Source organism: Protopterus annectens, chromosome 10.part0, assembly GCF_019279795.1.
Source record: "Protopterus annectens isolate FY-2018-M chromosome 10.part0, PAN1.0, whole genome shotgun sequence".
Lineage (NCBI taxonomy): Eukaryota > Metazoa > Chordata > Ceratodontiformes > Protopteridae > Protopterus > Protopterus annectens.
In genome coordinates this window covers 1,469,745,860-1,469,773,422 of record NC_056744.1, presented here as the reverse complement: position 1 = coordinate 1,469,773,422, position 27,563 = coordinate 1,469,745,860, and the positions used below count along the sequence as shown (strand labels likewise).

General features: G+C 43.8%; 1 protein-coding gene across 1 annotated transcript in view; it reads left to right on the top strand.

Annotated features, from left to right (window-relative positions):
* The window catches only part of LOC122813657 (integrin alpha-X-like), a 3,682,398-nt gene that overhangs the window by 1,274,171 nt on the left and 2,380,664 nt on the right, over positions 1–27,563 (top strand). Inside the window, exon 7 of the mRNA XM_044086096.1 lies at positions 713–858. Coding sequence (XP_043942031.1) covers positions 713–858 — 146 coding nt within the window. The remainder of the gene's footprint in view (positions 1–712; positions 859–27,563) is intronic.

Here is a 27,563-nt window from a genome sequence, read left to right as displayed (position 1 = left end):
AGTGATGCATTTGAAATATTTTGTGAGTAAGTTTTTGCAGCTTAAGCTTGGATATAAATGTTACTAACTTTTCATTTTAATGTTTTGTATCTGTTATATATTTTCTGAATTTTATTAAGGATTTATTTTGCCATTACAATAATTTTCACTTGGCTACTATATGATCATTTAGCATATCACTTCAGAGCTCTGCCGTTATGACCAAAAAGGCTTGACTTTTTCCATTATATGTCAGCTAACAGTATCTTGTATTTCTGTTATTTCAGTTAAGCTCTCTCTTTTTTATTTTCAACACCCAAACAGGGCTGTTCCTCACAATCACTGATGTCTCATATTTTTTTCCTTTTTCTCTGATATGAATCCTAACTTTTCTGAAACAAAACATTTGATTAAAATACAAACGATTTTAAGTTACAGACTCCAGTTGTTCTTTATAAAATGTACCTTCAGTCCCTGTCCTTTATGTTCCTTGATAAAGAGGAAGTTGCAAGTCAGATGCATGAGAGGTTTTTGCTTTAATTCATTGTAAATGTTTGTTTCCAGTTCCTAAAGCTGATGAGCAAGACATTTATTTCAGGATGCCCATTCATTAGCACCGTATTTATGTGCTTTGACCCCTTAACTGAAGTTACATCCTTGAAATTGTCAGGGTTGCATAAAGAACTTTAGGTATCATTTCTTATCTGTATTTTCTTTTTGTTTTTCCCTCTAGTTTTCTGCCGTGCAGTTTAGCAAATATTCAAAAGTGGTGTTCAACTTTACAACTTACAGGACAGCCACAGATCTAGCAAAACTAGTTGCTAGTGCAGAACATATGAAGGATATCACAAATGTCTTTCAAGCAATGCAGGATGTTATGTAAGTACGATTCGTAAATAACATTGACAGTATTTTTAGCAGTTTCATTTCTTTCAGTTTAAAATTTTGGAGGGGGTAATCATAATGAAAAATTGCTCATTTCCAAGGTCAGGGATGACAAAAATTTTGATGCAGAAGACAATAAAGTGACATATGGTAAACCTCAAATTTACATGAACAGTAACTGAACAAAAAAACACAACCCAGGTAAAAGCATAATATGTGCAGAATTTATTTTAGGCTGAATAATATAACATACAGCAGCAGAAGAGCTTTTCTAGCATTATAAGTTGCTAGGTCTGGGGATTTTTGAATAGTTTTAAGCAGCACATGATCCTTACATATCCATTTCGAGGTCTGCTTCCAGTTTTAACGTTCTGTACTTCAGCAATTACTAGTAAGTCCCAAAATCAAAGAAGGATAATACTTGAACAACGATATAATAATCACAATCCTTTATTCCACACGTAAGCGTTTTCACGGAGCTACATAGATCAAATCTGTAGTGTTACAATCTGCTTTACATCTCAGTTTCCATAATCTACCTGTAGCTGGATGTTTAAAAAAAACGTGACTCATTAATGTATACACAGTATTTACAATGATCCACATTTACGTGTTCCATTCACAATTAATAAATCAGTCCTTGGAATTTTAGGATAACATAACATTTGTTTTAAATTCTTCCTATTTCTATATACAAACTTGGGGCAAGGACCTACAACATCAGAAGTTTTGGAATCAACCGTCAGCATGGGCCAATTATTATTTATTATTTTTCTGCCAAAATGAATATCTTGTTTATATATATAATATTTGATCTATGTAGCTCATTGTACAGTATGCTTTCATTTTTATGTGGGGAAGACCAATAGGTCCTTGAAAGTACGAATACAAAACCATTTGTATTGCACGCAAAAATGTTTAACTTATAATGCCTTGGCTAAGCACACAATTGAAAGTGGACCAAACCGCACTTTTTTGTTTCAAGCATTGCATGTCGTTTATGAACAAGGGAGACTTGGGCCATTTACTAGTTTTACTGAAAATATTGAATTACAATGGATTTTTAGATTAGCTGCTCACAAGCAGTATGGTTTAAATGAATTTATCTCTATTAAACCAGTTTTAAAATTGAAACGGCTCAAGAAATAGCCCATTGATTGTTGTTTTTAGTAACACTATATCTTTAAATATTTTGGAGAGAATTTTTAAATTTTAATTGATGTTTATTATATAAACTCTAGGTTGTATGTGATTTTCTTTGTCTGGTGAAGTGGTCTGTTGAACAGTGAAAGCGCTTATGTGTGGAATAAAGGATTGTGATTTTTATATTGTGGTTCAGGTGTTATCCTATGCTTTTGGGACTTAATACTAATTGTGTGTTGGTTTGCTTGCGCCTTGGGTTTTGGTTTTATAACCTCAGCAATTACAGTAAATAGATTCATAGGTTGTTACTAGACTAATGACCCTTAAAAGCCTAGCTGTGCACCCTAGACCATTTGAGTCCCAGAGTATCATGGGCATCTATCAGGGAAAGAACATGTTAGTAAAGAGGTAACTAAGAATTTGATTGGGAGGGGTGTTAGGATAAAACTTTTCTTATTGATGGCTTCTGTCCATAAGGGACACGGGGGGCAGACTGGTGATGAATTTACAATTTCTCATCTAATTTTTAAGATTTCATTTGAATAGGATCAGGGCTGAAATGTGTTTTACATGGATGAGGAACCTGTTCCATAATGTGGGGATCCTTTGGGACACATATCTGTCCCTCCAGGATGTTTTGTTTAAGTCACAAGCGAAGTTCAGATTCCTGGATCTAATGTTTCTGGTGCTGCTTTGTTCATGTGCAATAGATCCATTAGGTCTGGGACTGAGGAAGTCCTGTAAGCCAGGCAAAGATCCCCTCTCACCAGCCTGTAGGAGACTGAATACAGTAACAGAGGCTTTAGGCAATCCAGTGTAGGAAGTGTATTCATGCTGTGAATTCTGTTCGTGAGAAACCTTTGTGGGCATTCCAGCTACTGTGAGTGTCCGGTTAGATACTTGCCAAAGGGGGCATTATATTCAGTGATAGGTCTGCTAAAGGCCAAATAGAGTGGTACTATAACTTCCTTGGACCTGGATGCCATACCCTTACCTATAAGTTGGGCAACATAGAATGATTTTCTTATTATCTTAGCTACTTGTTGGTCAGAGGGAAGTTTGCTGTCTACATGTGTTCCAAACTACCTTACTACTGGGTCGACTCTTGGGGGTGTTTTTTTAGTGAAGCAATTAACTTAGGTTGACATTTTGTCAAAGGGCATTATAATTATTTTTTTAGCACTGAATTTTGGGCCATGGCTTTAGCACCAGTCATTTGCCTGTGTTAAACCCTCTTGCAAGATGTTGATGTCATAGGAGAAGATTCTGTAATAGCTACCAATTTACAGTCATTTGTGAACTTAATCAGCCAGAGTCATTAAATGTTAGCTTTGACTTTTGAGAATTAGATGCCAACAGGAGTGGTCCCAGCATGGAGCCCTGGCATACTCCGCTGGTGACCGGTCTTTTGGTGGGGTTGGTCTCATCAGTCTCGACATTTGGGTCCTGTCCGTGAGCCACCCAGCCAGCAATCCAGTGTGTTATGTAGGGATTAATTCCTAACTCAGAGAGCTTGTCAACAAATGCTGAACCTTCATTAATTACAGGAATTAGTAAGTTACTGCTAAACATAGTTTATAAATCTCTCCATATACTACAGCAAAATTACACTACAAAGTCAAGATTACTTTTCACATTTTTAGGAATATAGTAAGCTAGAAGGAATTCATATTTACTCACCAGAGGAATTTTCAGTGAGTGACAATACTATGAAAAGAAGTCACAGAAATCCATTTATATTTTTTGCAGGTAGACAAGCCTTCCTGCATCTTCATATTCCTTTAAAACCAATCGAGGGATTGCTCCAAAACCAGTTTTATTTACTGCTCATATTCATAATTTTAAATGGTATAGGTCCCTAGCAAACTTTGTACCTGAGACAGCTGTCTACCCCTTTGAATTTTTTTCCATTCTGGATGGATATATTCAATCTTCTGTGCCAGTTTGTTAGATGCATAATGACAAGTTTAAAATTCAACCTACATTGTGGAAATTCTGCCTCAAAAAGCTATGATAAAAAGAAAAAGGAGTTGACCATTTCTAGAAGATTTCCACTTTATCATTATAAAAACAAATTTAAAAGTATTAAGTCTGTCACACTTGCCATTGGGGAATGCAAAGCCAGAAATAAACTTTTTAAGTTGCAGCTAATTCAAAAGACAACTACAAGGTCTTCAATTGCATTTAGGAAGCTTAGAAGTAATTCCAGTTATGTATTGTGCTTATCTATAATATCACTTCCTCCTCTGACCCTAAAGACATTGCTAATATTCTTGTGGAAAAATTATCTTCCTACTTCATCATGACCACCCTCCTATCTCTGCCCCCACATTTCCCTCTCTCGCCTTCCCTCCTAAAAGCACTTTGAACAAAGTCTTTTTAGCATTTTCTAAAATTAAAATACCAGTTCTGTGGATGCTGACAAGTATCCATGATGTCTGTTGAGAAGTGCAAAGACCTGTCTAGCAAAACCTCTCCATCAACTCTTCAACCTGCATCTCTCCAGAGGTTACATCCCTCAGGTGTACAGAACAGCAGTTGTGGTGCCCTTATATGAAGGTGGGCCCTTTAAGGACCCTGTAAATTCCAGGCCAATTAGTCTCTGCAATATGAATTGTAAGGCGATGGAATATGGTATAGCTGAACTAATTAACAGTAATGTACATGACCTTATATCCATGAACATGTACCAGTTTGGCTTTGTAAAAGGCAGATTATTCATGTTCAAAATGGCTTCATTTTTTGAAAGGGTTACTGAGGCCCATAGATATGGGGCATACAGTTCACACTGCCTAAATGTACCTTCCAAACCTTTCACACTATCACCCATTCTGGGTTTGTTGACAACTCTCACAGATTACCATTAACCCATACATAGTTTTCTGGAGAGGTAACTGGCTCTATGACAGCACCCATACTGTTAAGTTTGGAAGTGTTTGATCTAGATATAAAAGTATTACCAAAAGTGTCTCTCAGAACTTTGTCTTCTGTCCCATTCTGTTTGGTATATACTTCACTGGCATGAAAGTTGATATTAATAAACTATGCTAACCAAGTGTGCTGATGACTTCAAACTTGGGAGTTGTTATCAAATCTCATTCTGATAGCTCAAGTTTTACAGCAAGGGCTGGACCTAATAATGCTTGATGTGTTAGTCTTGGGCTTCCGGCTTACCTCCAGTGTTAGAAAATATAGCATAATTTCCTTTGGTACATCTCACATTACTACTGCTTGCCATGTCTATAGCATTCCAGTTACATCTGGAACAATCTACAGAGACTCTTCTTGGACCACTAAGTGTCTGTACTGGTTAGAAAATCCTTCTGCCTTGCAGAACTAATCCTTTGTGGTATCTCTTTAAGCTCGAAAGAAGTTATTGTGCTATTTTATCCTTCACTTATTAGAATATCCATGAATATAATCCTAACACACTAATCTGCTCACAACTACTAACAATATAGAAGTTGTATACTAACCCTGACGGATTTCCATCTGTAAACACTATTATACAGCCATACTCTCCAAACTGGGCCTTAGGCTTCACTAATAAATCTCTGCTTTCCATAACCAAGCCTAAGAATTCTACAGGCTACTTCCACTGCTCAGACTATGTAGCACATAAATGGAGTTCCATCCCAGCACAACTAAGACTACTAAATAACTTAAAAGGCTTGAAAATCCAACTAAAACAGCATCTACTAGACACATGGCTCTGCTCCTGCATATCCTCCAGCTGGTACATTTGTACCCCCCACCCCCCACACACCCTCTCGCCATCTTTTCTAAATACTCGCTAATTTGTTTCTCTTTCATTCCTGTACTAAAAAAGTAAACATCCTGCACTAAGTACTATGCATTGCATATTGAAATGTAACAATGCAACCATTTTTTTATCTTCAAATGGGATCCAGTTTTTACACAGTTTTCAATTTCTATCCAAGTCCAGCTGTTAGGAGATTCCAGCTTTATATCCTAAGTGGTAAGAGGCTGTACATATGTAAGTTGATTAGGTAGTTCTAATCAGTTGAGGCTTTTTGGTGCTATAGATTAATGGGTTATTATAGGGGTATTTGCTGCACATTTAGCCACTTTATTGTAGCATTGTTCAAGTTTTGCTTTATGTGATGCCTGGAGGTCAGTAAGGATAGGAGTGTGATAACATAGTAAGGGGAGAAGGCAAGTAGTGGCATTGGTGAGAAGGTTTTGGGCTGTGTGAAGCATTTCTAGTGTTTGGTGAGTTTTTGTATGCAATTTTGTTTATACAGGTTGAATTTAAGATTGTCATCCAGTATAATTCCTAATAATTTGCTGTGAGAAGTGACTTCAGTGGTCGCAATATTAAGAGAGATGATTTTATTTTTTTCATAAGAGAGGGATTTGGGGAAAATGAAATGCTTTTTTTGTGGGTGGGGGGGTTGAGCATGAGTTGTGAGTTACAAAGCCATATTCAGTTGCTGTTAAAGCTTGTTGAGCATTTTTTTTTATATTTGCCATGCCATCAGAAGTCTTCTATCAGTAGTTGTGCCCATAATAGTCCTGTACATTTAGAAGGCTTATATTTGTATTCTAGTTTAGATAAATAATTGTATTGATACTTATATTCTTTTGCATGAGATTGTTTTTATTGTCTGAATTCTTCTTATTTGAACATCATGCCAAGGGTATCTTGGAGTAGTACTAATGTGTTTGAATTTCTGTGCATTCATAAATCTTGAATTCCTGGCTTGCACATTGTGGACCTTTATCAAAAATTAAAGTAGCTTGTATTCTGTGTCTCAAGGATGTACTTTTGAATTTGTTAGTTGCACTTCACTTGTCATGTCTTTTTGTTTAACCTCATCTATATATTTCAAATAAGTCTACACACACAAGTAATGATCTTTCTTGAAATCAAGATTATGCCATCTGTATTTCTTACCAAGATAAATATCGATTAAGGTATTGTCTCTTCTTGAAAATTCAAACTGTGCTGTATATTGCACACTTCACAACTGTGCACTACTTTCCCAATTTACTCTACATCCCTGGGAAGTAATATACTATCTCAGGTTCTTTACTTATATATCATTCTTTTCAAATGGGATTCTTGCACTTTTTCCAACACAGATTCTTTGAGCTGATCTGGTACTTTGATTTTATTAGACTCGAATATCTGTCCTTTTGTAGATCTGATTTCATCCTTGAAGAACTGGTATACCTGCCTGTCTTTATGCATTTTCACCTAACTGATTTGGCCATGCTCCAGTAGCAGCACCTATGAGCAACTGTAATTCTCTGCCCTCTTCCATGCTTTTTCTTAAATTTCTTGACCTTTCTCTTTGTCTTTGGTAGCTATGGTATGTCCCGCCAGCATTGTTAGGCTCTGTACAGCATATCTGCATTATGCAGCTGTTTAATCTTGTTTATATTTTTTGTCATATCACATTTCTATAGAAACTGAGTACATCTTTTGTGCTCTTCAGGGTAGCTTGTACAGGGTCAACTGATGTCTTCTGCATATCTGAATATGAGATTGCTCAGATCTGTGCCCAATGGCTAGCATCTGTTTCTTGGTCTGGAACATTTTGTTTGTGCATCAGTAAATGCTCCTGTTTTATGCTCCTAGTTTATTCTGTTGCATAAGTACTGCTCCAGGCCCAAAATGACTGACATATACTTGCAGTGCAAGTGGTTTAGTAATGCCACAATGTTTCAAAGTTGGTACCTCAGTAGCTAGCTTTGTTAACATTTCAAAACCCTTGTCTTGTTCTGGTAAGTATTCCCATTCTGCTTCTTGCTTTTACTTTCTCAAATACATTTTAGTGCCTGAGATATTCGTTATGAGATTTGCAGAATACTGTAACATTTCCAAAAATGTCATTATAATGTTCTTGTCCTCTGGTCTATGTATTATGGTTCTCACTTTCTTAGTATCCAGCTTTAGAATCTCTCAGGTTAATATATGATCTGAAGTAGGAGATTCATTTGTCTGCAACCTGTGGGTTATGGATCCGATATCGGATCCGAACCGGCATGGTTTTCCAGCTATGGATCCAAGCTCTCAGCTCCTCCCCTCACCCATAATGCCCTGCTCTACCCTCATGACCTCAGATCTCGTTTGCCGCGCTGGTGACTGGATTGGTATTCATAGCTCTCAGCTAAGTGCTAGTTTCTTTACTGTTAAATCAGAAAATTTAAAATTTTTTGTGCTTTTTTGTGTGAAAGTTTAGGTTTCCCTCTTTGATAGTTGTGTTTAGAGTTTAATTAAGTATTTTTTTTCCCTCCCCTCGCTGTTGGCGTAGAGTGTGTGTGTTGGGCCTGTGTGTCTTTATTAGTTTTTAGTTACTTATTTTAGTAGCTTTATAGATTTGATGGCTGATCAGCCCAAATCTATATTCTCTAAATGCACCGAGTGGGGCAATAAGCTTTCCCGGGCTGATGGCCACACTGGCTGTGTTAGGTGCCTGGAGGTTGAACACCCCACATCTGGATGCTCCATTTGTGCAGGGTTCAACCCCAGGGCACTTAGGGAGCGGAGGTCCAAGCTTGGCTTGGCGGGTCTTTTGCCGGACTCGGCTCGGCCTCCGCTCCTTCGGGAGCAACCGTTCGGTTATTCCCTCTGTGGCACCCCTCCTGCTCCTGGGACTCAACCTCCCGTTTCTGGAGAGGAGAGGGATGCTAGAAAGGACCGGAGGGAGAAGCACCTGGCGGGCCGAGACCTCTGTTTCGGCCCGCCAGCCAAGCGGCTTCTCCCGGCTCCTGTCGGCTCGGTCTCCTCCTTCTCGGCTCTGGTCCCTGTGTGCTTTTCACCGGGCCTGAGGAGGAGGAGACCCGATCTCCGTCGAGGCTATCGAGGAGGCTCTCCAGGCCTACCTCGGTAGCCTCGTCGAGATCTACATATAGCCTTTCAGATGCTGATCTGGACCGGATGATGAGAAGATTCATCCAGGCCCAGATGCAGATGGGAGTGCTCTTGCCTCCTCTGGGGGAGCTCAACACCCTTTTAAGCCTATTGCTCCTTCTCCGACCCGCTATCCGGGTTCGGAGCAGCTGGAGCCGAGCAGCTCGGGCCGGGGTGGGTCGGCGCCGATAGTACTTGGTACTTCGGATCCGACCCTGCCCTCGAGTGCGTCGGATCCGACCTCTCGGAGCCTGGATCCGAGCCTCGGATCCGGGGGGATCAGTGCTCCTTCGGCGCCGTCTGTGTCGGAGCGCACTGTCCCTTCGGATCCGAGCGCTTCGGCGCCGGCTCCGGTCCACTCTTCGGATCCGAGGGGGAGCCGATTGTCGGATCCTTTGGTCGAGGTCGGCTCCCCTTCGGCTTTTGATGTAGTGGAGAGGGCTCTGTTGAGGGTCTCCGGACCCCCGGCACTTGTTCAGGCTCCGTCCCGCGCTCCCTCTGCACTGGGCCAGGCTTCTACCATCCGGCCCCTGGGACAGCCCGCTTCTGTGCCCCAAGTTGCTCCTATGGAACAAATTGCTGCTTGTGAGGACTCCTCTGACAGCCCCCCAGAGGATGTCCCTCGCAAGCATACGTGCAAAAGGAGGCACATTGACTCCCCGAGTCTCTCACAGAAGACACGGACTTGGAGGAAGGGAAGGCTCCCCACGGTCACCCCGAGGATGTCTCATTTGGAGACATCATGGAAATGCTCCGTATAAGGGGGGGGTGGTCTGCCCCCAAGTCTTCCTCGGACGAGTCCGTGTTCTTGGAGGCATTTGAAGCGGGCCCGTCTACCTCTTGGGTGTCCCCCCCTGCCGACCCCCTGGTGGACCTTATTACCACCAGGGCGTGGAAGGAACCGGACACCGTGGAGCCAATTCCCAAAAGACCAGATAGGATCCTTAGTCCGCCATCCGACCGGGCCCATTGGAGTAAGGGGCCTCCGGTAGATGCCATGTTGATGGCGGCGGCCACCAAGAGGGAACTGGCTCAGGAGAGTCCCTCAGTCCACCCCCCGAGCAAGGAGTCTCGGATGATGGACCGCTTGGGGAAGCGGATGTTTAGTTCAGCGACCTTCTCAGTAAGGGCGCTGAACTATTTGGCACATGTCATTAGGATGCAGCGAGATCTTATTAAAGAATACGCTGCATCCCCCCCTGAGTCCATTTCGGAGGAGGACAGGGTTCTGCACTCCACCCGTATGGCCACTCTTAGGTCAGTTACTAATACTTCTATGCGGCTACTCTCCCATGCAACGGAAGGCGCTAGAGCTGCGGGACAGGACTGGTCACTGGACGTCAGGCCTGGCTCCACTGCGATTTTTCTGAGCCCTTCAAAGCGTCATTTGCGACGCCTTTAATGGTTCTGCTCTGTTTGGCAAAACCGTTCGCGAGCGTTGACCCAGAGCGAAAGGACGGAAGACGCTGTCTGCCGTCGGAATCCGCTTCTCTGCACCCCAGAGGCCCTACTCTAGGAACCAAAAGGGTCAGAAGAAGATGTGGTTCCGGAAGTCGCAGCAGTCCCAGCCTGCTCCGGACAACCAGTCCTTCCGTGGCAGAGGAGGACAGGGAGGACGCCGCCCTAGAGGCAGAGGGGCTCCCAGAAACTTGGTCCAGGGAACCTTTCTCTGAACGGCCCGCGCAGCAACCCTGAGGTTGCCCGACTGTTCCACTCTGGAGGCAGTCGGGGACGTTCGGGGCACCTAGCGGCATGGGAGTCCATAACATCGGACCGCTGGGTTCTCCAAATCATATCCAGAGGATATTGCATTCCTTTCCTTCACCTTCCAAAGTTGAAGTCCCTCCCAGACGTCCCACCCGGTCAACGGGAGACCGCTTTGGCAGAAATTGGCCATCTGCTAAAGAAAAGAGCCATCCAGCCCGTTCCCCCAGACCAGATCGGATCAGGGTTCTACTCCAGATTCTTTTTAGTGCCAAAAAAGACGGGGGAACTAAGACCAATCCTAGACCTCTCTCTTGAATCTGGCAGTCCCCAAAGAAAAATTCCGAATGGTCACTCTGCAATCTATTCTCCCCCTTCTGGGAGAAAATCACTGGATGTGCTCAATAGACCTCAAGGACGCGTACTACCACATCCTGATGGACAGGCGCTCCAGGAGGTTTCTCCGCTTCCGGCTGGGAGCCAGTCACTACCAGTTCCGGGTCCTTCCCTTTGGTCTCACCACAGCCCCCAGGGTGTTCACCAAAGTATTAGCAGTGGTAGCGGCCCACCTGAGGCTTCAGGGGGTGCAGGTCTTTCCCTACCTGGACGACTGGCTTCTTACCGCCCAAACAAGGCATCTACTTCTATTGGCGCGAGACTCCTTTCTCCATCTTGCTCCTTTCCTGGGCATCACAATAAATACAAAGAAATCCAACCTGGCACCCACACAGCTCTTAGATTTTATAGGGGCCAGGCTAAACACAAGGAGTTTACGAGCCTTCCTCACTGCGGACAGAGTTCAAAATCTGCAGTTCCAGGTGCGGGCCATTCTCCACTCAAGTTCTGTTCCGGCGGAGTTGGTCCTGAGGGCTCTAGGGTCCATGGCATCAGCTATAGCACTTCTTCCTCTTGCCAGGCTCAATATGCGCATTCTACAGTGGACGCTCTTAGTACAGTGGTCATACCTTGCTCTCCCCATGCATCATCCCATAGCGATCAGCAAGGCTTGCAAGCGGTCCCTCTTGTGGTGGCTCCACTCCCGGATCTCCACAGAGGCCGCCATTTTGTGCTTCTCCCCTCTCGCCACGGTGACCACGGACGCCTCCCGCCTCGGGTGGGGGCACTTGGCCGGACCGTCCAAGGCACGTGGACGATTCAGAGACCTTACTGCATATCAATGTTCTAGAGATGAGAGCAGTGCTCTTAGCGTTGCTAGCGCTTCAGGACTTTCTTCCCTTGGGAACAATTGCGATTCAATCGGACAACATGTCTGTTGTCTGGTACATCAACAAGCAAGGGGAACAAGGTCTTACCCTCTTTGTCGAGAAGCCATGAGAGTTTGGGAATGGGCAATCTCCACCAACCGCTTTCTAATAGCAACGCACATTCCGGTCGGTCCAACATCCTAGCGGACAAGCTCAGTCGCACCATTCTGACCCCTTACGAGTGGTCTCTCAATTGTCAAGTAGCGGAACGCATATTCGCACGGTGGGGAACCCCTTCATGCGATCTTTTTGCCTCTCCCTCAAACACCAAGTGCGACAGTTTTTCGCTCTGATACCTCCTCCGGAGGTACCCCAAGAGACGCTCTGGTGCATGCTTGGCCACCCGGTCTTCTGTATGCTTATCCACCCTTGCCTCTGATGCTCCAAGTTCTTCAGAAAGCCTCTTGGGTGGGTTGCAGAATGATTCTCATTGCTCCGTTCTGGCCTCAACAGATCTGGTTCCCCTTCCTAAGGTCTCACTCGGTGAATCCTCCTTGGATTCTAGATCCCATCCTGGATCTGATATCCCATCCATCCTGCATTCCTCCTCCGAATCTGGGCAACCTCAAGCTGACCGCTTGGCTGCTCCAGTTCCACTCTTGATTAGGACTCCCGGTATTTCATCACCGGTTAAGGCAATTTTGGTGGCTGCTCATAAACCATCCACTAGAAAGGTTTACCGAAGCAAATGGAAACGTTTTTCTTTGTGGGCGGAGCGGCAAGGCCTGAATCCCTTCACGGTTCCTCTTCCTTTAGTGCTTGACTTTCTAACCACTCTCTTTAATGATGGTGCCAGCAGTTCCACAGTCAAAGTACAACTGGCGGCAATTTCTCATTATCACATTGGCCATGACTCTAATCCTCTTATGTCAGCCAAATTGTGTAAAATTTTTCTTAAAGGTACTTTTCTTCTCAGGCCCCCTATAAAGCAAGCAGTTCCTCCTTGGGACCTCTCTGGTCCTACAGGCCTTGACCGCCCCTCCTTTCGAGCCAGCGGCTCGGTGGATCTCAAATTCTTGTCCTACAAGACAGCCTTTTGGTAGCCATTACATCGGCCAAGAGAGTTTCTGAGCTTCAAGCATTATCAGCTAAACCTCCTTACTTGGTATTTCATCCGGACCGTGTCTACCTCAGGACCAACCGTCCTTTCTTCCTAAAGTCGCTTCTGAAGCAAACATCAATCAGTCCATTATCCTCCCTGTTTTCTTCCCTAAATATGAAAACAGAGGTGAATATAAGCTACATTCATTAGATGTTCACAGGCAACTTAGATTTTATCTGAACAGGACGGCTGGTCATAGGCAATCCGACCAGTTGTTTATTTCCTTTGCAAAATTCAATTTGGGCAAGCCAATTTCTAAAGTTTCTCTGTCCGCTGGATTTCACAGTGCATCTTATTGGCTTATCAAGCTTCAGGAAGGCTCGCCTTTTGGAGGGTGTTCATGCCCATTCAACCCGGTCAGTATCTACCTCGGCAGCCTTCAAGGCTAGGATTCCTCTAGACGATATTTGTGCAGCAGCCACGTGGGCTTCATCTCATACCTTTATTTCCCACTATAAGTTGGATCTTGCATCTAGGGGTAGAGCATCCTTTGGCTCCGGTGCTGCGGAATATCCTTCCATGATGGCCGCCCAAGATTCAGGTAGCTGGGGACTCTGTCCCACAGGTTGCAGACAAATGAATCTCCTACTTCAGATTTAGAAGTTATGTACTCACCATAACGTTCCATCTGAGTAGGTGTATTCATTTGTCTGCAACCATCCCGCCTCCTATCCCCCTGGCCTTTCAGTTTCCTGCATATTATCTGTTACCCTTTTCAGGGTGTTGTTGCTTTGGCAAACTCGATCTGAGGTCATGAGGGTAGAGCAGGGCATTATGGGTGAGGGGAGGAGCTGAGAGCTTGGATCCATAGCTGGAAAACCATGCCGGTTCGGATCCGATATCGGATCCATAACCCACAGGTTGCAGACAAATGAATACACCTACTCAGATGGAACGTTATGGTGAGTACATAACTTCTAAATTCAACATTCAAATGGGTTCACAAATGTAATATTTGTGTCTGTTTCACTTCAGATTAAAGTACTTTTATCTTTCTAACAGTATAAGTCATACTTTATGGTCCTACTTGATTTGACCCCAGACCAGCAAATTGTCAATGATATTGATCACACTATCCAGAAGTTAACGTAGTCTGTGCAGTGACTCTTTGAAACCCTTCTTCCAATGATAAAATGGCAAAAGGTATATCCTGAGAACTCTGTGCCTTCCATTGACATATTAAATGTATAAAGCTTTGAGCTTTTCTTGTCTAAAATGATATTTTAGAAATAATGATTAGCACTCAACAGTGAAAATATTTGGCATTAGGCACAGTGGGCACAACTTCTTAACTGGTAGCGAAATTATTCAAATCTGTGAATCCATACAGAGTCTGATTTTTCCTGCTTCACTATAGTGGCCATGCTGTTAACCTCTTCAGTAGGTTCTGAATCCTTCACAATTACTCCTACTTCCTGTTATTTTGAGTTAATGTTCTGCTCTTTTTCTTGGAGCAGTTGCTACACCTCCAGGTAAACTGCTAACTGATTCTGCATCCTGAGATAGTTTAAGATGGTATTCTCCTGGTGAACAACCTAACTAGATGCACTAGTCTGCATATTTCTTAAAAATATCTTTGTTGTAAGTTTATCATTGTATGTATTCTGATTAATAGTGTCGCTGCTAGCACCACACTGAATTTTTACTGATAGTGTCAGAATCATTCAAACTGAACTGCCTTCTTTTTTAATAGCAGCCTGTTTTGGCAATATTCCTTCAGCACATTGTCATTCCTTAATAATGTTCAAAGAAAACCTCAAGATGGAGGTTTACACACATTGAAGGAAACAGTCATGAGGGCAGCTTCATAAGTTTATACATTTTTCTGTGCTTATATGCTTGTTATTCATTTTGCCATTCCAAGCTATTCAAACGTGAAGCAAATCCACATATCTGGTTGACTCACAGTCTAATCAAATGTCTTAACTTTTAACAAAACCATGTATTTTTTATTTATGTATTCACATTCCAGTAATATTTGACCCACTTACCTCACTTTATACCCTGTTTACATTAGTAAACTGTGAGCTGATGTAGTCATTTTTGCCTTGAAATGTTAAAGTTTAAACTTAAGTTCTATCAAAGTAGTATATTTGTCTCCATTGTCTACCTTGAATTCTGCATTGTTTCTAAGAATAAGCTTTTCAATCCAACAACTTGCCTTCGGCACAGCATTTCATTGGTTACGTGTGGGATCCGGACACATGCTCGACTAGCATATGTCTGAATCACAAAACATCGATCACAGATACATGAAAGCGCTTAACATCGAAAAGTGCTTCCGTGTATGTGTGTCTGTTTTGTAGATCAGACTACAGTACGGGTAAGGGAAAATTCCCTTTTCCCCACTGTAGTGCGATCTCGGAGTCAGAATATTAAAGTAGGGGGGGTGTGGGGGGTACTGGGGGGGGCGAAGCCCCCTGCAGAAACGTAGATTTTTTTTTTGAACTACGCATACGCGGAAGCACTTTTCGATGTTAAGAGCTTTCGTGTATGTGTGTTCGATGTTTTGTGATTCGGGCATGTGCTAGTCGAGCATGTGTCCTAGATCTGTAGGTGTATATCGTATTCACTCTTTGTATTTTACAGTGCCAACAAACATTTCTGTCTTATGTGAATCCTATGAAGCACTCTTAATTTTTCAGACATTTTTTTGCAAAATCATTTCTGCTACCACTTTCCCTACAAATCTCATTCAATGAAACGTATGATGTTAAGTTGTCTATCTCGCCTTCATTCTTGCTGGTTGGGTTCAGAGCCGATCCTCGGCTCCGACTCAGCCATCTTCAAAAGCTCGAGAGCTGTTTACTGGCTCGAGGCCACCCCATATCCCATGATGCCTGGCGCTAGATACCCAGATCTCGTTTGCCGCTTCTGTTGCGAGGTTGTCTTACTGGCTCAGGTCATATACTTTCATTGTTTTATCTGTATTTTTGATAAAAACTATCAGGGTTTTTAGTGTAGATTGTTTGTTGTAGTTACAACCTTTCTTGGTCTTTCCTTTTTGTACCTATAATTTCTTTCCTGAATTCCTCCCCTTCCCTTCAGAAAACTCGTTTTACTTAGAGAGTCCCCCACACTTTCTTCATAGCGATTTAAATTAGAGGCTAACCCTTTTCTCTTTCTAAAAAAAAAAAAAAAAAAAAAAAAAAAATTAGTATTTACCTAGTTTAGATTTATTTGTTTGTTGGTAGCATAGAATATTGTTTGTATTTCATTGCTGTTTTTGGGTGTGGTAACTTTAGGTGTGTGATAGATAGTTATCTCCTATTTTTTGTGTATTGGTCTTGGTGTTCCTTCCTTTCAGGGATGTCTAAGGATGCCAAGGTGTCTGGATTCAAGAAGTGTGACTCATGCTGTCAGAAGATGTCTCTGACAGATGGTCACACTTCTTGTGTCTATTGTCTGGGCGCTATGCACCTGCAGGACTCTTGTTCGGTTTGCCATGCTTTCAGCCCAAGAGTCCTGCAGGAGCATAGAAATAAGTTAATCCTACAGGGTTTACTTAAACCCCAGGATTCACAAGCTAAGGCTCAGCCCGTGAAGTCCTCTAAGCCACCTAAATCTTCAGCTCCCAGTTCGGAGCCGTCGTTGGGTGAAGCTATTCCTTCTACCTTGGTTCCGGCCGGAACCGATGTGCCTTCCTCCCAGTCGGTTCCGACACGCACTTCAGAGCCATTGGGGAGTCGAAAGAGATCTAGGTCTCCCTCCCTGGAGTCGATACACTCGGCTCTGAGGTCTCCTCTGCTCCAATCGGAGCACAGTCATCGGTCCTCCCACTCTTCTCAGTCCTCAAGGCTTTCAGATCACGACTTGGAGAGAGTGGTCAGTAGGCTGTTGAAATCGCAGGCCCTAGCTAAAATGTTGTCCAGCCCCCCTCATCAGGTGTTGGCTCCATCCATGTCTGCAGTTATTCCTCCTCCAACTCCTCCCTTGAGCTCAGAGCCGGAGTTCATTGGGGATCGAGTCGTGGAACCGTCGGCCCCGATACCTTCTCCTTCGATTCCGTCGTCTGCTCCGATCACTTCCTTGGTACCGTCCTTGGAGGGATCTGGGCGCTGAGACTCCCTCGTCAGCTCCGAGGGGGTGAGTGGCATCGGACCCTTGTCCGACCCCGTTCTCCCCCTCGGAGCTTCGGTGCAGGTGAGCTTGGCACCTACATCGGCTGCGGAGCCATCCCCCTCGGTGCGGAGAGGGATTCCGATCTCTTCAGAACTGGAGCTTTCTCGGCATCCGAACAGGGATGCCTTCGAGGTCATGAGGACTGTGCTGGCCCCTGAGTCAGCCCCATGATCATCCCCATCGGCTCCTCCCCCTATGGTGCCTGCATCTGCCTCTGCCCCTCCTCCAGACCCCAAGTGTAGGGAACCAACGCTCCAGGGCACCCCTTTGGGTGTATCTTCCTCTTCTGAGGCCTCCCCTGATCATTCAGAGGAGCCACCTCGTAAGAGGAAATGCAAGGGGAAGCATGTTGACTCCCCTGAGTCTGTCACATCAGATACCGACTTACAGGATTTGGAAGGGTCCCCGAGATCCCCCTCTGAAGATGTCTCCTTCTCAGACATCCTTGAGATGCTTAGACAGAGGGGGAACTGGACTACCCTAACCCCTTCCGAGGATGAGTCGGTATTCCTGGATGCCTTTGGATCCCAACATTCCACCTCCTAGTGTCTCCGCCTTTCGACCCACTGATGTCTGTGGTGGCTCGGAAAGCGTGGTCAGCTCCAGACACAGTGGAACCAACCCCCAGAAGACCCGCTAAATTCATAATTGCACCACAGGATAAACAGTTTTTGACCAAAGGTGTTCCCATTGATGCCATGGTGGTAGCGGCGGCCACAAAGAAGGAGTTGGCCAAAACTTCTTCATCTGTCCATCCCCCTAACAAGGAGTCCAGGACGATGGACAGATATGGGAAGTGGATTTTCTCTTCAGCGACCTTTTCCATGAGGTCTCTGAATTATTTGTGCCACTTTACCCATCTTCAAAGGGATCTCCTTAAAGAGCTTGGAGATACCCTCCAAGATCCATCAGCTGAGGGGGCCCAGGCTAAGGTAGCCTCCCAGCTGGCAACTCTTAATTCAGTGGTTAACTCCTCCATGAGGCTCATTTCTTATGCAGCCGATGGTGCGAGTAGAGCCACGGGCACAGGCGTTGTCCTAAGGAGGCACGCTTGGATGCGGCTATGTAACTTTACAGAACCTTTCAGAGCATCTTTCACCAACACCCCCTTTGATGGTTCCTCTCTTTTTGGATCACAGGTGAAGGACACCCTTACCAGGTGTGAGCAGGAAGGCAAGACTCTCTCTGCCATGGGAGTCTGTTTTTCCACTCCTTCCAGACCATATCCCAAGGGTCAGAAGAGTGGAAAGATGTGGTTCCGGAAATCCCAGGGTACTTTGCCAGACACACATGGTGAGTTCCCATCCAGGGGCAGAGGAGGGAACCATAATAGACGCCGCCCTCATGGCAGAGGGGGTCCGCAAAGCCAGGGCAGCAGAGAATCCTTCTCTGAGAAGCCTTCCAGCATCCCTGAAGGGTTGCCCGTTTGCCCACCTCTGGAAGCAGTCAGGGGAAGATTATCACTGTACCCAAGAGCCTAGCAGGACATAACACAAGACAAATGGGTACAGTCTGTTATATCCAGAGGCTACAGAATTCCCTTTGTTTGCACTCCCTTATTGTTAAACAAGTCCCTTCCAGATGTTCCACCCAATCTAAGGGATCAAGCAGTTCAAGAAGTTTCAAAACTGCTAAGAAAAAGGGCCATCCAGCAAGTCCCAGCAGACCAGCAAGGATTTGGAATTTACTCAAGGTTCTTTTTGGTACCAAAAAAGACGGGACTGGAGACCCATTCTGGATCTCAGCAGACTGAACAGGTCTGTACAAAGAACAAAGTTTCGGATGGTCACGCTACAGTCCATTTTACCCTTTCTGGGTCAGGACAATTGGATGTGCTCTATAGATCTTCAGGATGCGTACTACCACATGAAAATGGACAGACACTCCAGAAGATTCCTTGGCTTCCGGCTGGGAGCCAGCCATTATCAGTTCAGAGCTCTGCCCTTTGGTCTCACCACAGCCTCCAGGGTGTTCACCAAATGTATGGCAGTAGTTACCACTCACCTGAGACGGCAAGGATTCCAGGTGTTTCCATATCTAGATGACTGGCTCCTCACTGCTACCACCAGGCATCACCTTCTGTGAGCCACAGACTACACTATCGAGACTTGCTCCAAGCTAGGAATCACAATAAATTTCGAAAAATCTGCATTGTCACCCTGTCAGTCTATCACCTTTATAGGCGCAAATTTAAATACAAAAGACATGTCAGCGAGCCTTCCATCAGACAGGGTAGTAGTGATTCGCCAACATGTGCAGGTTTTATTAGCATGCAAAAGAATTCAAGCCAGGTTCATCCTCCAAACTCTGGGTCTCATGGCAGCAGCGATCATACTCGTCCCTCTAGCTCATTTTCACATGAGGATTCTCCAGTGGCTTCTTTTCACCCAATGGTCCTTCCAGCAGCTTCCTATGTCTCACTTGATTATGATCACAGAAGCATGCAAAATGCACCTTGCATGGTGGATGGTCTCCACATCAGTGCCCCAGGGCAGACCATTTGTACTCCCCCCTCCAGTTGCTACGGTGACCACGGACGCCTCTCTGATCGGGTGAGGGGGGCATTATCAGGGCAGAACAGTCCAAGGCACCTGGCAACCTCACGAGAGTACTATCTGCATATAAATGTCTTGGAGATGAGGGCCGTGCTTTTGGCAGTGCAAGCTCTTCAGGACTCTCTTCCTACCGGGACTATTGCAATTCAAACGGACAATATGTCAGTAGTGTGGTACATCAACAAGCAGGGCGGAACCAGGTCCTACCCCTATGTAGAGAAGCACTCAGACTCTGACAGTGGGTGATCTCTTCCCAACGATTTCTGATCGTAACGCACATCCCTGTGAAGTCCAACGTCATAGCAGACAGGCTGAGCAGAGCAATTCTCATGCCTCACGAGTGGTCTCTGAATCAGGTAGTTGTGGACCAAATCTTCCGCAAATGGGGCCAACCTTGCTGCGACCTTTTTGCCACCCCCTTCAACAGCAAGTGCAGCAATTTCTTCTCTCTCCTTCCACTTCCTGGACATTCCCCCAGAGATGCTCTAGTCCACGATTGGCCTCAGGGACTTCTTTATGCATTCTCTCCGTTTCCCCTAATCCCGAAGCTAATACAGAAAGCTACTGTATTGGGTCGCAAAATGATCCTCATTGCTCCTTACTGGCCTCAACAAATATGGTTCCTGTTCCTGCATCATCATCTTCTCGAGCAGCCCTGGACTCTGGACCTAGTTCCAGACCTTCTGATCCATCAATCTGGTGGGCTGCATCAATCCCTGCAATCTCTCCAACTCACTGCTTGGTTGCTGCACTTCCAACTTTTGCCAGGCTTCCTGATATTTCCCCTCTGTGCACAAAATTATTTTATCATCGCACAAGTCTACGACTAGAAAAACTTAGCCTAGTAAGAGGAAACGTTTTTCGTCCTGGGCAGAGGCTAAGAGTATAGACCCCTTTTCAGCCCCTGTACACCACATTTTGGAATTTCTTGCAGAACTCTTTCATGCTGGGTCCGCTTCCGCTACAATTATAGTTCAGTTAGCTGCAATTTCAAATTTTCACATTGGCCTGTTGAAAAACAATATCATGTCTCATAAGCTATGTAAAGCCTTTCTCAAAGGGACCACTCTGCTCAGGCCCCCAGTGAGAGATCCTCCACCTCCGTGGGATCTAAATTTGATTTTAGCTTCTCTAATTTTGCCCCCCTTCGAACCTGCAGCATCTTGTTCCTTGAAGTTTTTATCTTGGAAAACCCTCTTTCTGGTAGCTATTACTTCAGCCAGAAGAGTTTCGGAACTTCAGGCTCTTTGTATCCGTCCTCCGTACCTAGTGTTCCACAATGACAGGGTTGCTCTCAGGACTAATCCTTCCTTCCTTCCTAAGGTCTCTTCAGAGAATAACTTGAATCAGTCCATAGACCTTTCGGTGTTTTTTCCCAACCACTCCAACAGGGCGGAATATAAATTGCATCAGTTAGATGTTCACAGGCAACTACGCTTTTATTTGCATAGAACTAAGGACATCAGAAAATCGGACCAGCTTTTCCTTTCTTATGCTGAGGGTAAACAAGGTCTTCCAGTCTCAAAAGTAACCTTATCCAGGTGGTTGACTGCTATCATCACATTTATCTATCATCTGAGGAATAAAAAATTGCCTGTTAAACCAAAAGGTCACTCCACCAGAGCTTTAGCCACTTCTGTGGCCTTTCAGGCTAGGTTGCCCATAGAATCTGTTTGTGCTGCGGCTACGTGGGCCAACCCACATACTTTCATTTCACATTATAATTTGGATGTGGTTTCCAGGAGCAGAGCTGATTTTGGTTCCACTGTTCTGAAGAGTTTGTTCCGATGAGCCACCCAGGATTTTAGGTGCTAGGGATGCTGTCCCAACCAGCAAGAATGAAGGCGAGAATGACAACTTAACATTAAGAAGTTATGTACCTACCATAACGTTCCATGTTAGTTGTCTTCTTCTCGCCTTCTTTCTTGCATCCCACCCTCCATCCCCCTATCCTAGTAGACCGAGAAGAGTTATTTATGGTTTTTCACTGGCTGAGTCTTCTCTGGCTATTCCTTTCTGCCTAGTAGCCTCGCTGGTAGGATTTATACATTCTAGGATAGGATTCTGTCCTTATTATGTCTGCATTTAGACTTACCAAACGAGATCTGGGTATCTAGCGCCAGGCATCATGGGATATGGAGTGGCCTCGAGCTAGTAAACAGCTCTCGAGCTTTTGAAGATGGCCGAGTTGGAGCTGAGGATCGGCTCCGAACCCAACCAGCAAGAAAGAAGGCGAGAAAAAGACAACTAACATGGAACGTTATGGTAGGTACATAACTTCTTTTTGATGAACGTTTTAAAGCCTTCAGTCATAAACTGAGCCCTATCCCCATTACCAGATATTTCATTTGTTGCATCCTAGAATGTCATATCTATTTCAACTTTATGTTTTATGTATGTATTTACTTGCTTTATTGTGCAAAAAATGAGAAAAGGGGTTGGAGCTGAATGGATCCCTGTTTCTTGTTTATTTCATTGGTATAGTTTTAGACTTTTTTGTTTGGTATAAGCATATATTTGTAGTGTTTTTCTTTGGGTTTCTCAGTGGGTAGGGTGGAGTAATATTGTGTTACATTAAGTGCATAGGGCTGTGTTTTTCTGAGATATGTTTTCTGCATATATGGTGTTATTTTTATTCATTTTTTGTAGTAATAATATATGTTATCTGCGTTTTGTAATATTAAAGGGGCACTAGCTCAGATTTTTTGCTTGAGCAGTTTGTTTACATTTTAGCACTGTGCAAGTCACATGATCACCCAGAGGCAAGATTTTCAAATTGCCTTCTTACCATACTGCAGGTCAGATTACACAAACTCTCAGCAGGGGTGGCTTTCTTAGAGGAAGTGTGAAAAGGTTACATTTCAAGTATGTCCTTTTCTGTTTACCTTCCCCCATCTATGGCAATTAGATTAGCTGGAATCACTGCATTTCACTCAGCTAAATAACCTCTGTCTTGTCACACTCAGAACTGCTGCCTCTTTAGCACCGAATTGCTATGTACTTTACTATGTACTTGTTTTGATAAACTAGGTGTAATAATTATTCAGGCCTAGGCAGTAGTATTTCTGTTTCATGTTTGTTACTACGAATCTTTTTTCATGCACTGGCAATTATTTGGCTCATGTCTTGGTTTCGGTGTTGCTTGCATTCATCTAGCTGCACTTTTATAATCAAACACATTTTTCCTCATTTTACAGCACAATTTTGCTTTGGCCAGTTGTGCTTGCAATAAAAATGTCCAGTATGTGTATATATATATATATATATATATATATATATATATATATATATATATATAGATATAGATGGATATATATGTATGTGCGTGTATTTATATATATATATATATATATATATATATTTATATATATATATATATTCCCTGTTTATCTCCCAACAATGACAGGCATCTTTGAAATGCAATCTAAACACTGTTGTAAAGTTTTTTTTTTCTCATTAGCTCTTGCTGTATGTTATCCTTCAGACATCATACTATGACTATTTCTAGTATTCAGATTGCATCACCATGGTTTTCTTTTTTCACTTTGTTTCTACCATTTATTGTGCTTCAATGTTTTGAGCTCGTATAGCTTTGTTGATGGCTTGACTGAAGTGCAGTTAGTTTACACTCTCTAGCGTTTCACAGCTGAGGCAAATGCAGTGTATGCATTTTCTCATATACTTTTTATTACCACTACTAGCATACTACCACAGTCCATTTTTTTATAAGACATTAAAAATGTCATGCTTTGACCAAAGTTTCATGCCCTTGGTCATCCTATACCTTGACTGGTTATAGTCACTTTTTCTGTATGCATGTGCATATGTAGGTATGTAACACATAGTATCTTTCTTTGCATTCTTGTGGTTATAATAAAATTGCCTCTACCTGTTTTACTTACTGGTTTGAAATTCAAGCATTCATGAATATCTATACCTTCTTTATATATTCTGCATATCTCATAATGCATGTCTTTCTATTCACAATACACATGCAGTGCACATTCCTGGTTTACAAGTGCACTGAAAGGTTATTAGTCTACTGTAATTCTGTTGGTTTTCTCTAAGGAGCCGCTGCTGTGTCTCAGATTGTGTGCTGACCAGTGTACTTTCCCAGTTGCTGATACAATAATAATTCCCACAAGTATTCATGTGTGTGTCTCAATATGTGCTTTATGTCTATCTCACTCTCTTTGTTTATATATATATATATATATATATATATATATATATATATATATATATATATAAGGCAATTTCCCTGTGCTTTCCCCTATTAACCTGGTGAACTTGGGCTAGGCTAATGGCCCTGGAGTCGTTACAAGCCTGGCCCATAGGATTACCCTGGCATCGTGCCACCCGACCTTAGTTCCCAGTGCCTCTGTCAAGTAGAGCCACTGGAGTTATCCCTAGGGTAAATTTTCTATTTCCCATCCACTCATCAAGATTTCTGTTGAAGAGAGCCAGTGAACTGCTCTGCTTGACATGTATGGGAAGTCTATTCCAGAGCATGGGCAGTCTCTAGGTTATGAACCTGTCCCTCCAGCATGTTCTGTTGATTGTGGTTATGAGTTTGAGGTCTCTGGAGCATATGGTGCGGAAGGATTGGGATTTCTTTAGATGTAGCATTTCTAACAGAGCTGGGTTAGACATGGCTTTGTAAGTCAAGCAGAGATTGCCTGTAAGTAGGCAGTATGAGACAGAGAATAGTTGGGAGTTTTTTGAGTCTGTCCATATAGGACAAGTATTTAAGGCCTAGGATCCTCTTTGTGAGTTACTTTTGCAGCCTCTCCAGTTGTTGCAGGTATCTAGTGAGGTACATACCAAATGGGGCATTGTACTTAATGACTGGCCTAATGAGGGAAGAGTAGAGGGAAAAAATCACCTTGTTCTTCCTGGATGCAAAACCCTTAGTAATGAGATGTGTCACGTAGAAGGACTTTCTTGACCACAGTGGCAATGTGGTGGTCAAAAGAGAGGTTGTTATGTACACTGTCAACCCTCTCCTCTTACCTCCCAACACTCAGACTTGTGAGAAGCCACACTCTCTCCACCCAAGACTGGAATAGCTGGTCACAAGGAGAAGGTCAACACTTGCACCACACCACAACACATGGAACACATAGCCCTCCAGAACACACACCAGCATGCCTACAGATAAAAACACAAACCACACATTCATCCTCATGTAGGCTCTCAATAAAAATCTATCCAAACAACAGACACCTCCAAGGCAGAAACACACTTGACCACCACAACACAACACTAATCACGGATACATAACTCCTAAACAGTGTGCCAGTCAACCAAAGCCCCTAAGGCAAAACAGCATGCCCAACACACTAGTCATAGGTGACTCAATAGTGAGGCACACTGATGTTCCACTCACTAGGTTGAATAAGGAGAAAGTAACAGTCATCTGCCTGTCAGGTGCCAGGATCCACCACATAACACATGCACTCAGGTCCCTCAACAACAGGTACAAATATGACTCTGTCATTGTACATGTGGGTATGAATGACCTGAGATGTATCACCCTGAACTACATGAAAAGAGACATGAAGGAGCTCTCAGATTATGTAGCCCAGGTGGGTATGACCCTAGCCCTGAGCAGCCTCCTACCATCACCCACAATGATGCCACAGTACAAGCAGAAAATGACTGGATTTCAACAAATGGCTAAGTTTCTGGTGTCTTTCTAAGGGGATCCAGTATCTGTCTACCTGGTATAACACGACTGGCACACCTCGATGCTCTGCCAGAGATGGCCTGCATCTGTCACCCCTGTGCTTCCGAATACTGGCCAAGGCTCTTGCCACCCCTATAGTGCCTTTTTTTGGTGGTGTTCCAAAGACCAAATTACCACCGCAACAGCTACAAACAAATGCAGTCTGAGGGTCATGCTGCTCAACACTAGAAGTCTAAATCTCAAAATGCACTTGCTTGAAGCACTCCTTAAAATGGAGAACATCGACATTTGGGCTGTAACAGAGACCTGGTTCAAGGCAGCAGAAAGAACCCCTGCACTACCAGGCGATAACTCATTCCACATCTTTTGGCCTCAGAACTTGGACTAATGCTCCAAAGACAGTGGCATTTCCATATTCATAAAGGACGTGCACCTCCAGACTGGTAGCCCAACACAACACATCAGAGATACTTCAGATGTAGCTAACATTGGGTAAGACGGCGATTCTGGTTGTAGCCTGCTATAGGTCCCCGACCATGTCCCAAGACTCACACTCCACATTCCTAAGCACCCTGTAGAATATTAGGGTCCAACCTAACAATCTCATACTGGGCAACTTCAACTACTCCTCTATTAACTGGGAAACTACTCATGTACCAATAGACTTTCCCAACGTTTCCTGGAATTCATTAATTCCAATGTCCTGGACCAGCTTGTTCTTACCCCCACTAGAGGTAGCAACATCCTTGACCTGGTCATTACCAACATGGATGACCACTGCTCTACACCAATAGTTAACTGCTCCCTGGTTAGATCCGACCACAAACAAATCACCTTGGATATCCACATCCCTCCACCCCCTGCAAAGTTAACCATCATGTAAAACTTCTCCAAAGCTAACTTTGGGCTTTCTAAAAACAGAGGTGGCTAACTTCACAGCACCCATGCAAATGGAGAACAGTTGCTTGACCATTGAATCATACACCAATGCACTGTATGAACATGTACACAAATCCATGGATCTCTCCATACCCAATAGAACCAAGACGCTCTCCTCTAAAAAAGGGAAGCCAATCTGGTGGTCCCTGCCATAAACAAACTTTACACGTTGCCTCCATTGTACGCAAGGCTTTGTACATGGCCCACCTCAGAAATAAGGGTATTTCATCCAGGAACAAGGAGGTCATAACATCCCCGTACTTCTCCCTTATCAGACGCATTATCAAGTACAATGCCCTCTTTGGCATGTACCTTGCCAAACACATGCAGCAGCTGGAGAGACCTCACAGGCTTCTGACCAGGAAAATCCTGGGTCTCAAACACCTATCCTATAGTGATAGGCTAAAAGCCCTGTCCCTCTACTCAGGCTCATACAGACTGCTCAGAGGTGACCTGTGTCTGGCATACAAGGCCATCTCAGACACAGCCTTAATGGAGTTGCTGCATATTCGTGAGTCAAACTTCACTTGTGCAACCCACAAGCAAGGCCTCAACCTGGTCTCTGACATTAATAGAACTTGTTGGAGGGATAGATTTGTGTCCCAAAGACTCTTCCATCTGTGGATAGACTCCCTCATCATGTCAAGCAGAGTACCTCTCTAGTCCTCTAAGAGGAACCTGAACAACTGGATGGGAAACAGAAATTACACCCCTGGGATCCCACCTGTGTCCCTGCTGGACAGGGGAAATACGTGCTGACTTTGTGGGAACATGTGAAAATTCCTTTTTGTTGTGATATCAAAAAATGAGACCACAATATATAATTTCAAAACTTTTCCCACCTTTAATGTGACGTATAACTTGTACAATTTAATTGAAAGACAAACAAATCTGTTAGGGAAAAAATATAAAAAATAAAAAAAAATACAATAAGCTGGTTGCATAAGTGTGTGTGTTGTCTTTCTGCTTTTCCTGGTTAGGGGTTGCCACAGCGGAACTCCGGTCCGCTAATGATTGGGTGTGGATTGTTTTTTACGGTGCCAAGGTGCCAGCCCGCCAACCAACCTTCATGGAAGGCACACCCATTCACTCACACACCTACCTGCATGCCTTTAAATTCTCGTGACCATGGGGAGGACATGCAGACTCCACACAGAAGGCGCTACAGCCGAGAATTGAACCATAGAGCCTCTTGCTGTGAGGCGACAATGCTCACCGCTACACCACCGTGTGTGCAGACCCTTAAACTAATATTTTTTTGAAGCACCTTTCAATTTAATTACAGCATTCAGTCTTCTTG